At 41.4% G+C, this 16,429-nt stretch overlaps 1 protein-coding gene across 2 annotated transcripts in view; it reads left to right on the top strand.

The window, feature by feature from the left end:
• The window catches only part of THBS4 (thrombospondin 4), a 36,443-nt gene that overhangs the window by 12,628 nt on the left and 7,386 nt on the right, over positions 1-16,429 (top strand). For both annotated transcript variants that reach the window (XM_017743674.1, XM_017743675.1), the window contains 10 exons: positions 934-1,106; positions 4,236-4,373; positions 4,977-5,054; positions 8,419-8,571; positions 9,927-10,031; positions 10,246-10,353; positions 11,837-11,996; positions 13,303-13,421; positions 14,225-14,277; positions 16,315-16,429. The exon at positions 16,315-16,429 is cut by the window's right edge and continues 70 nt beyond it. In XM_017743674.1, the coding sequence (XP_017599163.1) occupies positions 934-1,106; positions 4,236-4,373; positions 4,977-5,054; positions 8,419-8,571; positions 9,927-10,031; positions 10,246-10,353; positions 11,837-11,996; positions 13,303-13,421; positions 14,225-14,277; positions 16,315-16,429 (1,202 nt within the window). The remainder of the gene's footprint in view (positions 1-933; positions 1,107-4,235; positions 4,374-4,976; positions 5,055-8,418; positions 8,572-9,926; positions 10,032-10,245; positions 10,354-11,836; positions 11,997-13,302; positions 13,422-14,224; positions 14,278-16,314) is intronic.

Consider the following 16,429-nt stretch of genomic DNA (forward strand, 5'->3'; position numbering starts at 1 on the left):
TATCAGTCTGAGGAAGATCCTATGCAGTCCACCTGAAGTTTGTCTGATTCTGAGTAGGCAGTCACTAGTTAGCAGTAAGACCCAAAAGGTGGTCTTCATCTTTTCTCTAGATGAAAGAAATAAATTCTTTTCCAAATGCTACTTCATGGCCCTCCTACACAACTGACAATCAGTACACAAGTGAAGTCACTGTAAAAACCAATATACTCCCTTACTGTGTGAGATGAAAGGTCTTAAACTCATCAGGCCTTTTAGTTGATTTCTTCTTCCAGTCTGTCAGCCTCATCAAAACTCAAGTTGAGCTCTAGGCAGGGTAACTTTTATGTGTAAGTGCCAAAGGAAAAGTCAAATTCCTACATGCATTTGTACCAAGGTTCTGTACCTGCCAGAGTCTCAGAAAGACCAGTCTTCGGCTGGTCTCTGTGCACCTAAGCCTGTGTACTTGCATGGTCCTGCTGTGTTTGTGGGCTGTCAGCTGCTGCTTCTTTATTCTTCCTATTTGTCAACTGTCAGAGATGCTGTTGTGAATCCAGAACATTGTTTTTCTTATGAAGTGGTAGTGTTGCCAGTTTAGCCAGAGAAATGCCCTGTACTTGTAGGCTTATACTTGAGTCCCCTGGTCTGAGGTCACAGGCTTTCAGAGTTTCCTCCCCTGGCAGATATGTTTTAGGACTAGCCTAGGAGGAAGACCCCCATATGTAGCCAGGAGAAGCACATGGACCTAAAAAAATAGCCTCAATTTCCCCTTGCTGGGGACACAGTAAGGTCCTGGGCCATTCCCACCATGGAGTCTTTTCAGGCACAGCACAGCTGGCCGGAGCACAGTGCAGGGACTTGAAGTGTCTTGGGGATTTCTTCAGAATGCTTTCCAGCTGAGAACTATGATGAATGTTTCTTTCAACTATTGAAACTGTTGTTCTTTCTGCATTAAAGGTTTGGGCACTGTGAGTTTTCCAACTCAGCTTCCTAGGCGTACTAAACCGAAATGTGAAGTTAATTCCTGCTTCAGGGGAGTGAGGTGCGTGGAGACAGCAGAGGGATTTCAATGTGGGCCCTGCCCTGAAGGACTCACAGGAAATGGAGTTACATGCTCAGATATTGATGAGGTAAAATAGTGACTTTCACTGAACTAAAAAAAAAAAGCTAAAAAGCAACTGTTTCATACATATCAATGGTTTGCTAATACTTGCTGTCTTCAGCATTTACTGACTGCTTGCACAGTGAATATTAATTCATTCTGATTTGATTTTATGTGACTATTTTGCTGTTTCTGCAACTTTATGGAGGTTATATGTGTGAAAACTTGAAATGCTCTGGTGAGTTGAGAAGTCATTTAAAGGAGCTTAATGTTTGGAAAAAAACCCCAGAACCTAAACCCAACCGAAACAAACTTTTGTCATTGTCATTTCTATTCCACAAGAAGATGCAGTAGCTTCTGTTATAGGTTGCAGAAGCACTTCTTGTCAATATGGGCTTTGTTTCTTTAAATTGTTGTGCTCCTGAACCAGTATCGGTGACCAGAGTCTTCTCTTCAACCCAAACTGGAGCCATGTTTTCATCCTTACCTTAGAAGTCTATGAAAGAAAATAAACAATTATTGTCATTTTTCCTTTTGCTTCTTTGTGTTTGTGTTGAAACCCAATAATGTTGACTTAAATCTGGTTCTTTTCTTGTGCTGTATGTTAGAAATTCAGAGCTTGCTTGTATTGAGTACTGAATTAATAAATTTACAGTATCTTAAATGATTGAAGAACACCTGTGTTAACTGGAATGTGACACTTAGTTGGAACAGAAGCAACAAAACCACTTACAGGTTCACTGCATTTTTTCTGTGGGAAGATTTTTACCATTACTCTTCAGTCTTTTTTTTGGAAAAGCACCTTGATGTAGTAGACCAAGCAACCATCAGAATTAGGTCATAAACTGCACCTGTGGATAACACAGTACTACCAGTGTACCTGTTTAATAATGTAAAACAGTAAAAGCAATTCTCTTTTTCTCCTCCCTAGCCAACAGGAAATGTGCTTTGACTGCTCTTTTGATTTACTCCCTCCTGTAGACCATCAGTAGAGAGGATGTGATGTGCCTAACTTATACCTGTCTGTGAAAAACACTGGAAAGAGAAAGTGAGTTGAGCGTGGCAGTTTCCTGAGGCATTGGCAATGTCTCTTGTTTTGCCTTACGTGGCATGAACTGTGTCTGCTGCGACAGAAGGTGCAAAAAATGGAGGTGAAGCTCTGAAATATGAATGCAAGTGGTAGATCCAAGACAGCTGTGGTACATGTTCCATGCTACAGACAGCCATGGTGTGAAGCTCAAGCCAGCCTAGGTGGAGCCTGGCAATACGGACGGGTTTCACCTCCTGAGCTATTTTCAGACTGACACAGAGCATGGCAATAATCTCCTCCCTGCCATTTTCAGAGTTGGAGCAACTCAGCCCATTACAGCAGTGGTGGAAAAAGAAACAGAGACTAGTTTATGATGGCTTGATATTAAAGTGGTTGTCTGTTAGCAGTCAGGCTCTAGTCACTGGAGACTCATGTACCTTCATCTTCCTGCCACCACTCCACATGACAGACCTGCTTTCACATTAGAAACAGCAAGAAATTTATGCCAAAATTGTGTCATAGAGATACAGTCTTGTTTATTATGAGGTCTTTATATAGACACTGCCATTAAAATGTCACCTTGTCGGGAGCAGTTTTGTTCACTAGCAAACACCTACTTAATCAGCTGGATTTTTACTTAGAGTTGCACAGGGAGAAATAAAGAAGCAATAAATTGCAATAATTTTGAATTGTCTAATGAGAGGGGATGTGTCATACTACTTGTTTTCCTGAGTTAGCTGATATGAAGGAAAGTTTTTTTGTTTGGTTGGTCAGTTTTGTTTTTTAAAATTTATTTAAAGCCTTTTATGAATGAGCTATTTCTGTACTTCCTAATAATAGGCATTTTAAAAGAAGTTATTGTACAAATTCTGGTAAAGACAAATCTGGAAGACTCCTCACTAAGAGCTGCCATCATCTTTCCTGAGGCTGTTAGCATCTCTGCAGTATGCTCCCTAATTCATTAGCAGTTTGAAGACATTACTTTGGTATGCTGGTGCCCGTTATCTTGGGAGCTGCAGCTCTGCTCTGTGTGCTGTGTAATTTGGGTGCCCTCTGCTGCCTACAATAAAGAATCCACAGCAAAATAAGGAGGCACAAAATGTCTGTCCTAGGTTTTACATTTTCCTTATAGTACTGATTGACGTACTATTAACAAATCTTTCTGTCAAACACATTTTGATATTAAGCATAGCTTTCCTGCTTCTGTGTGTGTGTGTGTGTTTGGGTACAAGTTGTATGTCTTTTGTAGGTGGATATTGTCTGGTTTGTTCTCCCTCCATCTTGCAGATGATTGTCTGTCAGTGATGGAAAGAGAAAAAAAGGCATATTTTTAAAACTTTAGCATTTCTTTTTCATGTTTCTCATTTATTGTTGTCTTTGAGCCCTGTGCAGCGGGATGGCATGTTGATGTTTTTGGTACTCCTATAAATGTTACCTAGCAGCTAGTGTTGATGTTGGGAAAGGCAGCAGTGCAGGATGTGTTTCCCAAACTGGCAGCCACAAGACCAGTGAAACTGGTCACAGCTGTTTTATAAAACTGCATAAGGCAATGAAGTGAATGGTGCCTTCAGGCCAAGGGTGATTTTGTGGACGTGATATTTTGGGAGAAGTTCCAAGGACTGTCTGTGGGCCTCTGGTCTAGAAATGTGTGGGTGCCACCGACACATCCCTGCTGATCTCATTTATGATTGGATTCCTTCTGGCTATGAGATTTGTCCAAATATAACTGAAGGGAAATGCTGCTGCCACTTCTGTGTGTACAAAACACATTAGTAGGGGTGTTTGGAGTTATTTGTCTTTCCTGATATTGTGGTGTGGACCCTTCCAGGGGGCTTTCAGCCTCCCAGGGGTCCAAATCTGCCCAACTAAAGGAAGGATTGAGAGTTTAGGACATCAACTACAGGCTGTAATGTAAGGTTGCAAATATTATTTAAATTACAGAGATAGCTGAAGACTTATTGAGGTCAGAAATACCTGCAGAGACGGTTTCCTCTCTAAGCCCTCTCTGAACAGAAGACATACAGGTGTTGTGTGTAGCATTGCCTTTGGTGGGAGGTCTTTATACACAGTCTGAGTCTGGATGTTGCTGAAGCATGAACATGTGCTTGGTTTGTTTTTTCTTTGCAGTGTCGTTACAACCCTTGCTTCCCTGGTGTACGATGCGTGAACACTGCTCCAGGTTTCCGATGTGAGACCTGTCCTCCAGGATATACGGGACAAACCGTGCAAGGGATAGGACTCAGCTATGCCAAGAGCAATAAGCAGGTGAGTGGCAGCACCTCCACGACAACTTCCATTGCAAGGTGCTGGTTTTATGTTAGCAATGCATCTGTATTGAATTGCATTTATTTTTCAGTTGTTCCATAATTACCTTATGCTCTTAGGCAGAGCTCAGAGTGTTTCAGTTAGAGATCTGAATTGTGTTTGCTTAGCTTTAATGGGAGTGACAATCTAATATTCTTGACTGGCACAGAGACAAGAAAAAATGTCATTATCTTTGTAAGTATCTCTGATCAACGGGCTTTGTTGATTTCTGTAAAATGGCTTTGAACTAGGAAGAAAATCATAAAAAAGGGCCATTTTACTGTAAATTTTTTTGCATATTTCCGGAAGCACCTATAGTGGGAACACAGTTTTTGTATAAACTCTTGAGGGTGAACCAAAACACATCCTAAAGCAGAAATTCTCTGGTTTGTGTCTCTTCAGGGTTTGGAAATTTAGCCTGTGGATATGTCTGTGACATTCTGAGAGCAGTTTCAGGAGAGGCTATGTCTCTTCCAGTCTTAAACTTTAGTGTTGTTTCTTCAGACTTTGATCTCAATAAATTGACATTATTTTTATTATTTGTGGATTTGGTTTTATTGCTAGGTCTGCTTAGATATTGATGAATGTCAGAATGGTGGACTTGGACTCTGTGTTCCGAATTCCCATTGCATAAACACTTTGGTAAGCATCTTTTCATTTATGCCTTTAAAAAATCGACTGTTTTAAAATTCCATGAGGTTAGGATTGGATTTATGGGTCTGATGGAAGAGCTGAATAATACAATTTGTTTCTTGGCTTCATATAAATCAAAGAATCCTTTCTTCTTTTCCTAGCTAATAATAAAAAAAATCAATACTTGATTTGTCATTAACACATCCATCTGAATTGTATCCTTATCACTTGCCCTGAATAGCAGGAGCTCTTCTCTCCATACCATCCAGTGACGTGTGTCTATGGATATGTTATTGCAAGGAACCTCCTTTGAAAGATTAAAGCTTTGCTTCCCTTATCTCCTGCCACCTGCGAACTGTTGCAATAAGCTGTTCTGCTGGGTGCTCTCTTTATAGGAGTTACGTATACAGTAACAGCTATCCCTCTAAATAAATGGAAATGAGAGTGGCAATTGGTACAAGACTGTTAATGCCCATAGATATTAAACCCAGGAGAGCAAGCACAGGAAAAGTAAAAATGGTTTGAAAGATGTTAGGATCCAATAAAGAGGGCATACAACCATTTTAATGCTATGAAGCAAGTTAGACATAGAATCACATAATCATAAAATCATTTATGATAGAAAAGACCCTTAAGGCTGAGTCCAGCTGTTAACACAGCACTGACAATCCCACAAAACCATTTTCCCAAGTGCCACCTCCACACTTATTTTGAACACTTTCAAGAATAGTGAGTCCACCACTTCCCTGGGCAGCCTGTTCCAATTCTTGACAATCCTTTGAGTAAACAAATTCTTCCTAAGAGTCAATCTAAGTCTCCCCTGACCTGAGATGGCCTGAGGATCTGAGGCCATTTCTTCTTGTCCCATCACTTCTTACCTGGGAGAAAAACTGAACCCTACCCATCTACAGCATCTTTTTAGGTACTTGTAGAATGATAAGGTTCCCACGAGACTCCTTTTCCCCAGGCTAAACACCCCCAGCTCCCTCAGCCACTCCTCATAGGACTTGTCCTCCAGACCCTTCACCAGCTCCATTGCCCTTCTCTGGACACACTCCAGCCCAGGCCAGGATGCCATTGGCCTTCTTGGCCACCTGGGCACACCCTGGCTCAGTCGCTGTCACCAGCACCCCCAGGTCCTTTTCCTGTGGGCAGCTTTGCAGCCACTCTGCCCCAGCCTGTGGCACTGCCTGGGGTTGTTGTGACCCAAGAGCAGGACCTGGCACTGGCCCTTGTTGAACCTCACACCATCGGCCTCAGCCCATGATCCAGCCTGTCCAGATCCCTCTGCAGAGCCTTCCTGCCCTCCAGCAGATCAGCACTCCCACCCAGCTTGGTGTCATCTGCAAACTGATTGAGGGTGCACTCCATGAGATCATCAGTGAAGATTCCAAACAGAACTGGCCCCAGTACTGAGCCTTGGGGAACAGCACCTGTGACCAAACACCAGCTGGATATAACTCCACTCACCACCACTCTCTGGGCCTGTGAACTCTCTGTACCCAGTGAACACCTGCTCAAGCCATCAGCTGCCAATTTCCCCAGGGGATTGCTGTGGGAAATGGTGTCAAAGGCTCATCCACTGAGCAGGTCACCTTCTTAACAGAACAAGCAGGACCTGCCTTTCATAAATCTGTGCTGGCTGGGCCTGATCCCCTGGTTGTCCTGTACCTGCCACAGCTTTTCTTTATAGCAAGAGACGGGTTAAAAGTATTCTTCAGGTGTAAAGGTGGTCCTTTCTGCAGCAAGGTATTGTTGAGGCTACCATTTGTGTTCAGTATTAGCTTTCCTCATGAATAAGCTTGTTTTCTTAGGGCTGCTTTCACCGTTCAGGATGTTTGTATCTTTTTTTTTAAATATTTAGAACATTTACTGTCACATGTTGTGTTTTGCTGCATGACTAGACATGCAGCCTCTTTGGGAGGCCATTGGGCCCTGTCTACAGAGGGCCAACATGAAGTGTCCTGCATCTGTTAAAACAGAACAGTGTGGGGTTTCTAGTCCTGTATCCCTTCAGAAACAGTCTGGTATGGAAATGCTGCCTTAGAGGCTATTTTAATGCATACCAGAGCTTGATATAGGACAGAATATAGCGAGCAAATTCAGCAGACTCCAGAAGATACTACCCTGTAATCCATTAGGATAAAGTACACAGGCTGGTGTGTTTTAAATAAGCCATACCATTAGCATGGCCCAGGGATTATTTTACTCTTCAGCCATCTGTTTATTTTCATCTTCATCCTGAAAGTATGAAGACAGCACAGTTATAATTTGTAATGAAGTTAGGAATAGAGGAGTAGTAGTAAGAAAGATTTCTCTATGAAGTCTGAGTAGTAAGTAGATTTCTCTATGATGGTGTACTATGACAGACCTGACAGTTCCTCCAACAGACTGTACACAAAGAGTGAAGTTGTATGAAGTTTCACTAGTGGTTAGATGCACGTTTGTCAGAGATCTACCCATTTCTGTTCCTGGACATATCAAAAAATAATTATTCTCCATAAGGTAAAAAGATCATTCTCAATTAACTTTTATGTCTTAAGTTACAGGTCAACAAGAATGTGAGACAGAGACAAAAGTCACATTAGATGCCTAAAGAAGACCTCACCTTATCAGCATTTATCTGTTTATATCTCATATGGTGATTGGCCCAACACATAATGAGATTCCTTGGCTCAGCTCCTTTGTGTTTGTTTACACAAGAGAGTGATACATATGAAATACATATGCATGTATCATGGTAAACTACTGCAAAAACTTACATGGATGTTCTTATTGCAGTGTAAATGAGGATGGCTGTGTCTTCAGATACAGAATTCTTTTCTGACGAAGAAGATTTGGATCAAATTGGCTTAAAAACATTTTAGCTTAAAAAATAAAATGGGACAAAGACATGGTGAACTTTTTAATCTCTCTTTGATTAAAATTTGTGCCCAGTTGCCTTTAGATAAACTGGTGGGTGTGCTTTACAGTGAAATAAGATCATCCAGCCTGATTAATCAGCTGCTGCTTAGAATTTTGCACAAAAGTTTCAGTCACCTGGAAGCAGCTCAGGGTGATGCTGGCAGGGACAAGGCATCATGAAGAAGCTTTTGCTGCTACATGACTTTTCTCTGGCTTAACAAAAGACTGGTCTAAGCACGCAAGAGTTGAGTATGTTTTCCAGCATGCACTCTGGGAATCAAATATAATTTTCTTGTAGAAATAAAGAAGTGTAGAAAATAAAGCTTGTTCGCAGTACAAGAGGCGTCATTGGATGAAAAACTACACTTGCACAGCATAAACAGTGTGACTTGAATCTTGCTCTTGTGCTTGCTTTAAAAGGAAAAAAAGTCCTGTTAAAAGTCTGGCTGGTGACTTTTTGTTCTTACAGGGGTCTTACCACTGTGGCCAGTGCAAACCAGGATATACAGGAGACCAAACCAGAGGATGCCAGGCTGAACGGAGCTGCAGGAATCGAGCTCTCAATCCATGCAGCATCCATGCCCGTTGTATTGAGGAGAGGAGAGGAGAGGTGACATGTATTGTGAGTTCATTAATTAATGCATTTTTACAGTGAAGTCCAGCATTTTTTATAGGCTGGAAATGAGAAAATCTTTGTGGTCATTTTATACAGTTGGATATTTTACCAATTGTGGCACACTGGCCAAGACCAGCTGTGAAAACTGGGCTGAGACTATCTTGCAACTGTTTTGTTCTTGCCACATGTCTGTAAAGCAGCCATATTCATGTATCATATTCACTGTGCCTGTGTAATTAGATCTTTAGGAATCACTTTTGTAGACTTTCTGTAGTCTCCTCAGAAAAGACTGTCAACTGTCACACTACAGAAGACATCACAAGGACAAATTCCTCTCCTGGTGCCCAGCTACATAGCTATGAGTAAGGATCCTCTCTGCATAGCCAATGTGCCTGTATTTGCTGGCTGATAGAGATGTTTTTTAAAGTGAGATCACAGATTCCAGGCTGTACAGGGAGGCTGTACTGTGCTTACCAGCTATGGGAGCTGAGGAGCACTAGTAGCATATGAACTTCCACTGTAAGAGTATACTTAAGTATATTACTTAGTTTTTCCATCTGCAACAGAAAGCAAGAGACTAATCCTGTGTCCTAAATTTGGATACAGTGCATGCTTTTTCTGGCACTTGCTTTGGTTTAGTTTTTAAGTACATCTGTTTCAAAGATAAATAATCTAGGATATTTTAAGTCCATGCTGTAATGGGAACATGCCTAGACACTTGTATTAGGCAACTCCTGGTTTTAAGGGAAGGCCAGATTTTGACATGCAGTTCTTTGCATATATCTTTGACATAAATGATATGCTGGTTTGAAACAGTAATAATTTAATTGGCTAGGAGAAACTTGTGTGCAGATGCATTTGTTTTTCTGAAGCAAACTTAGTAAATGTCAACGCAGTTTTCTCTTAAAACTTCTTCTAGTTGCAGATGTGTTCTTGAGATACTGAACAAAACACAGTCATCCCATCTAACCATGTGCCCCTTACCAAGATGCTAGGTGCATACTCTACCTAGGTCTCCCCTTTTCTTTTGCTCAACCTGCCAGTGAGGAGCCTAAACTGGTTCCTGGCCAGTGTCTATAAGAAATCTATAGCTCCCACTGCAATCATTAGGTGTGGCAGGCACACATTCCAGTTGACATCAAGTTGTAGCTCTTTATAGCTACATCTGGATACACTGCAGCCTCTCTCAATGTGGAAAGAAAATCTTTGTTTCAAGCTCTCTGTATCTCATGGTACTTCAGTATCTGGCCATGACTTCCATATGCTGCTCTTTTCAAGACTGGCATGAGTTTTCCTTCTTGAATATTTCTACAGTGACTCATTAACCTTTTGATAGTGCTACCATGATGTTTTATTGATAGTGTGGCATTGGCTGGGCTGGTGATGGTTATATTTGTGGAAAAGATGTTGACATTGATGGCTACCCTAATGAAGAACTCTCATGCTCTGCTGAAAACTGCAGAAAGGTAAGAAATGCTTTCTTAATTCTATAATAATTCAGAGCATGAAGGGATAAAGAGGAAGACTGTAAAAAACATGACTCAATGTATTCATCTTTTATTCAGGTTATTGAATTCTATTTAAGTTGATGAATCAATTAATAATAGGAAAAAATTATTCAAATTATGAAGGCGTCTAGTTTACCTATAGAACACCAGACTTGTCTCCTTTCTTGTCTAGGACAATTGCAGATTTGTCCCAAACTCTGGACAAGAAGATGCTGATGGTGATGGGATTGGAGATGCCTGTGATGACGATGCAGATGGAGATGGCATTCCCAATGAGCAGGTGCTGTGTATAGATCAGGATGCAGGGGTCTGTGCAAACAGAAGGATTTCCCATTGCAGCAATGGGAAGTGATTCTGAAATCTGATTCACTACTGTTTGCCAGAGATTGTTCCATACCCATCACTGTCAGTGGCCCCCTAAATCCTGTATTTTTCTTTTATATAATGCTCGTTCTTACAAGACTTAAGCCACACAGCCTTAAATCCCATCTGTGTATACTCCATTACTACCTTTTATCATTTAATTCTAGAGCTGTTTGTGTATAGAGCTTGTGTCCTTCTGTCACTCTCCCACAGCATAACCTTCAGGAACATTACTTGCATTAACATCTTTCTATTTAAAAAGCAGGTTGACCTGACAACACATTTCATCAGGGATCCAAACCCCACACAAATGAATGTGTCTTGCCAATAACTTGAAAAAGCTTTAGATCATGTCCTCAAAGCAGAAGAGGTTTCCATGTGGGTACACACAGCAGAATATACTAGAGAATAAATTCAGATTGGAAAAGCTGTTTTGTTTTCACCCTGGATTCTTACAAGCCGACTGTTGTTCTATATTAAGATCATTGACTGATACTGCTTACTCTGCTTCCAAGGAAGCCAACAATAACATCCAGAGTACAAATGTCCACCTGGAACTAGGGCAGACTAGCAGTCACAGAAGGTCTGTCTCAGGCTGTTTTGCCAGAGAGGCCCAGGCTAAATTCTGCTAGCTTAAATCAGCTGGTTTTATTAATGTTCTAAAATGAAAAAATTAAATCCTCCTACAACTTTAAATCTACTTGCAGGTTCAGCACCTTCATAATCAAGTAAATTCTTTATTCTTTCTAGTCTCTGTTGTTGTTCTCTTTGGGCAAGACAATGAGGTCATGAGTGTGCTAGATGGGTGGAGAAATTTTATACCACTTTGAAATAAAATTTTCTCCACATACCTCCTGATGGACTTTAAAAGCCAATAGCAGCTTGCTTGAAACAAACAAACCAACCCACCACAACTGAACAAAAACCTGTACGTTTTTGCATCAAAAAAATTCTTTCCCCAGTTTCCAGCTTCAGTTTGAGTCTGTACCAGAAGGGGGCAATAGCCTTTCACTGAGACCATCTGCAAACCTTGTCAGAGTCTTTGAACTGCAGCTTTTGAGAAGGACCATGTGAGAAAGCTCAGGCACCAAAACAGGTTCCTCACCATAGACGCATCCAAAATGATAATCAGAAATTAAGGTTATAAGTAAAGCCTTATGGTACTGCATGTTTATGATTAGAGTGTGGTTCAAAGCAGAGCTTTGAGGGACCAAGTGAAATCTGATCCAGAGCTAATATTCACATAAAATGTCAAAACTGCTCACACTGTTTTGTTGTTTTGGTTGGTTTTTCTGTTTGTTTGTTTGGTAAGTAGAAATAAATATAAGAGGTTTATAAATCAATTAAAGTAGAAATTAAAGATTCATGGCCTGACTGATGTCTGATTCTGTGTCTTACAGGATAACTGTGTCTTGGTTCCCAATGTTAACCAGAGAAACAGTGACCAAGATATCTTCGGAGATGCTTGTGACAACTGCCGTAATGTCCTGAATAATGACCAGAGGGACACAGATGGTGATGGGAAAGGAGATGCTTGTGATGATGACATGGATGGAGATGGTTGGTGATTTTTCACTTTCAGCTTCTCTGATGTCATTCAAATTTGCCCAGAGTGTGTGCTGCACATCAGAAGACTTCATGTCGCTAGCTGTAACACATAGTCTTTCTTCATGAAATCTGTGTTTTTAATCCTTTTCATTTAATTAATACATATTTTAGCTTGCATTGGAAGCACTGTACACTGTAACAGAGAAACCAAGCCATGTTTCATGTAGAAGTTAAGGTTGTTGATCATTCAGCATTTTCTTAAAGGTGCAAACATCCCAGAGCATCCAGCTGCTGCCAGTCACTGGTGCCCAAGAGCTATATAATGTGTTATTTTCATTGTTGTAGGAGGCTTGAAAGAAGTGAAAAAATCACACCCCTTTAAATGTAATAACAAAGATGAAATGTCCCATCCTGTAAGTTGTGATACAAGAACAGGATAGAATGAATTGTGTGTAATAATGGGTGTGATGGGGTGGTGTTCTGGTTTTGCCAAATTTAGAAATATATCCTGCGAGAGACAGCAGGTCACAACCACCCCTTCCCCAACCAGGTTTGGGAAAAATAAATTTTCCTGGAAGGAAAGTGAAGGAGATAAAACTATTTATTTAACAAACACACAGGAAAAGGAAAATAATGCTAACTGATAAAATCTCTCGCTGTGGAGAAAAAACCTGGGAAAGCCTTTGGTGTCCTCAGAGCTGGGGCTTGGCCCAGGGCCAGGCCCTCTGTGCTCGGTGGAAAGTCGTCCTGATGTGCTCTGATATTGAAGCAGTCCAGTAGAAAAGGGAGAAAATCCAAAATTCCAGGGAAGGAAAAAAAGTTCAACTCTCCATCTGTCTCCGGAGAAAAGAAACTGAAACAACTGGCCAAAAGCTGACTGGAAAGCAGCAAGCCGGGTGCCTCCTTGCTTCCCTGCTGCAGCTGAAAACAAAGTCGCTATCTCTGTGTGACCTTGAACAAGCTGCAAACTGCTTTGAGAAAGTTTTGCTCAGTTTTTCCTTCCCCCTCTCAGGCTCAGTTTAAAGGCACAGAAAGGCACAAAAATTAATTTATAGGCATAGGCAGCGATATGGGATACACATCATAAAGTCACCCCAGGACAGGTGGAAAGATGTTCTTTAACAAGATGTTGCTAACTACTATTAAATGAGTGATGCACACATAAGAAAGATTTACTGTGCAGGCTTATAATTTCATTGCAGGATTAAGTAGTTGCTGAAAAGGAATAGTGTCTTTACTGTTTTAATGTTTATATTGTGCAGTATGGACAAACATGGGAATTGTCTTCAACTAACACACACAATCCACTTTACTCTAGGTGTTAAGAACCTTTTGGATAATTGTCAAAGGATCCCCAATGAAGACCAGGAGGACACAGATAATGATGGTGTTGGTGATGCCTGTGACAGCTGCCCTACAATCAGCAACCCAAACCAGGTTAGCAGGCAGAAGGAAAAATTATCCTTGTTTAGGGAGAGGGACTGCTGAGACCTAAAAAAGTGCAAGAGAATGAAGCAACCCGCGCAGCCATAGTGTTCATATTTTAATAATAAAGTGTATTTCCTGGATAATAAAATACAGTATATATCTAGGTATTCAGGAGAGTTTTACAGATCTGCAGACTCTCCTGGTGTGAGAAGGAGGAGCCACCAGTTGTACTCTCAGTTCGGGATGTTGTTAGGACCTCTGCTCAGCATATATCTTTCATGCTCTGAAATCGGCTCCAGGACTCCACATAGGGGTGTGATTGAGTTACACTTGATATTTCTTTAGTCAGGACAAAATCCTGGTGTCCTTATTTATCAAAACTTTCAGTGCTCCTAGGTGAGAAGTCATTGTAACTTTTCATATGTTGGAATTCTGATTCAAACCCCCCCTTCCCCCTGTGACTAATGAAAAATGTTGGAAAATATAGAGAAACATAGTGGAATTTTCAAGCTGCTTAAGAAGTTAACCTTGCTAGAAATGAGGGATACTTATTTTCAGTAGTAGAGGAATCTTGCTTGAACTGCTTCAAGTAAGTTCAACCGTTTTTATTCATTGTCTTTTTTTTTTTTTAATAAAACTGAATTTTTGGTTAGATGCATGATGCAAGAGAGAAAATAAATTCTGTAAAACAAGTGTCTTTTCACGCTTTTATTTTAACTGTATTTGATTTGGTTCTGTTTTGATTTAATCCTGCAATTTAAATAGATGTTCTTGACAGCTGATACTGGAACTTTCTCTGTTCCCTTTTGCAGTCAGATGTTGACAATGACCTTGTTGGAGATTCCTGCGATACCAATCAGGACAGGTAAGCTGTGAGAGAGGCTAGTCCTGAGCTGAAGCATGCTACTGATTCCTGGAGAGCTATAATCCCTCAGGCTAGCCTGGATTTAATTCCAGAGAGATGTTATTTCAAAAACAGTGTTAGGATTTATTAGCCTTGTTTGTTCACTTCCCTGTGGTAGTACAATTACTTCATCCTTAGCCCCATTCACACAGGCTTCCTGTGAGTTCCTGTGGAAGTGACATTCAAGCAATTCTCTGGCTGTAAAACCCAGAGCACTGCTCAGAGCTTCTTAGTGAGAAAATGTCTTTCATTCATTTCTTTATTTTTCATTCCTCTTTTATTTCTGTCTCCTTAGCAGAAGTTTCACAGTTAAAGGCTGTATGTTTTTCCTTAAGAACCTAGGGTTGCAGAAACAGAATTTTATTATCAAGTGTAAAACACTTGCAGAGCAACCCCTTTGCACAGCAAGACTGGCAAGGATCCTCTGTCTATATCTTTCATATGCCTTGGGCATTCACAGGAGCACATCCCATGACCAATTGCATCACTTTCCTGGAAGCAGCTTCTGCATAACCAACTTCAGGGGTGGTAGGCCCTCTTGTGTGCACCTCACTTACAGCAAGAGGCAAGGGAAGTGATAAATCCTGTGCTGTCACAGCATTTCATCAGCCACAGACAACTGCAGGGCTCCATGCCAGGGCCACTGGTGGGTGCTGCTCTCTGCGCAGGGACCTGCAGGGAGCCCACTTCCATGTCTCTGCAGGGATCATTCCCAGTCTTGGGCCAGCAGCTGCCAAGGCCATCAGCATTTTACTCTTAAGTAGATATGTCTTTGTTCTTCCTCATGTTTTAAAAAAAGACGGTTTTTCCCCCCATAAACTTCACTAATGTCTATGAAGCATTTCCTGGTAAAAATGCTGTAGCTCTGCCTGAGGTTAACCTTGCAATAGATACACATGTATGGTGCTTATTGCATTTTATCTCAATATTGTGCAAACATTGATTACTCTGACCTAAAATAAAAACACTTTTCTTAAGCAGGGAGAGGTGGTTTGGAATATGCCTACCTATAAGCCATAGCATGACCTTAATTTGGCTGCAGGTCACTTCTGCTCCACCTGTGCTAAGCAAGAAGCTACTGAGGGAAAACATGCCTATGAATTGCCAGAAAGCAATTTGGTTTTGGTATGCATACAAAACACACCACAGTTCAGGCAGTTTTTTTTCAGGGATGCACTTAACTGTTGGCATGGAAAAGTTATGTTGCCACCCCATAACTTCTTGAACCCTCTTCTGTCATCTGTGTCCCGGTTCCTGGTGGCTCTTCACTGTAACCAGCTGATGCACCCATGGCCTGGAGGGATGCTTGGGAGCTACAGACTTTCTCCTCTATTTCTTAATGCATGTCCCCCTGCAGGATTGTAATCATAGAATCATTCATTTTGGAAAAGACCTTCAAGACCGTCGAGTGGAAGCACTAACCTAGCAGTGCGAAGTCCACCACGAAAAACTTGCTATGCAGGAGGGTGAGAACAGTGGTTGTTTTAAAGTAAGTCTGACTTCAGGTGCTCATGTAGAGTTTCTCATAAAGTTTCATTCACACTCACACCTGCATGTTCATGAGCACCAAGACACATATGCACACAAGACAAGGGACACAAGGTGTCCAGCTCTTCCTGTCTCCTGAGTGCCTCTTAATTGGTGACACAGCACTTTTTGGATGTGCCTTACACACCCTTTAGGAGTGGATGTGTTTCGGGGTCTTGGGCTCCAGTATGTTTCCCACACCATGTAAGGCTTCTTTTTCTTTTCCCTGAGTATTTTTATAGCTCCTGACTTGGTCTTTGCTTTCCTGCCACTTTATCTTACCTGAGTTTCTTTGTTCCTGCTCTCCTTGCAGTTCAGCCACCTGAGCAACAACAGTTGTGTTGCCCACTGGTCTGCTTCCACCTCCAGAGCTGCCATTGGTGTGTTTCCCCCTCAGGTGTCCGTGCTGTTCACTGTGCAGAGGCAGGAGCTGATGCTGGCATGCCATTTTTTTTGTTTCTGTGGTTGCAGCGATGGTGATGGGCACCAGGACAGCACAGACAATTGCCCTACCGTTATTAATAGCTCCCAGCTGGACACAGATAAGGACGGGCTGGGTGATGAGTGTGATGACGATGATGATAAT

The sequence above is a fragment of the Corvus brachyrhynchos genome, unplaced genomic scaffold (assembly GCF_000691975.1).
Source record: "Corvus brachyrhynchos isolate BGI_N302 unplaced genomic scaffold, ASM69197v1 scaffold8, whole genome shotgun sequence".
Taxonomy (NCBI): domain Eukaryota; kingdom Metazoa; phylum Chordata; class Aves; order Passeriformes; family Corvidae; genus Corvus; species Corvus brachyrhynchos.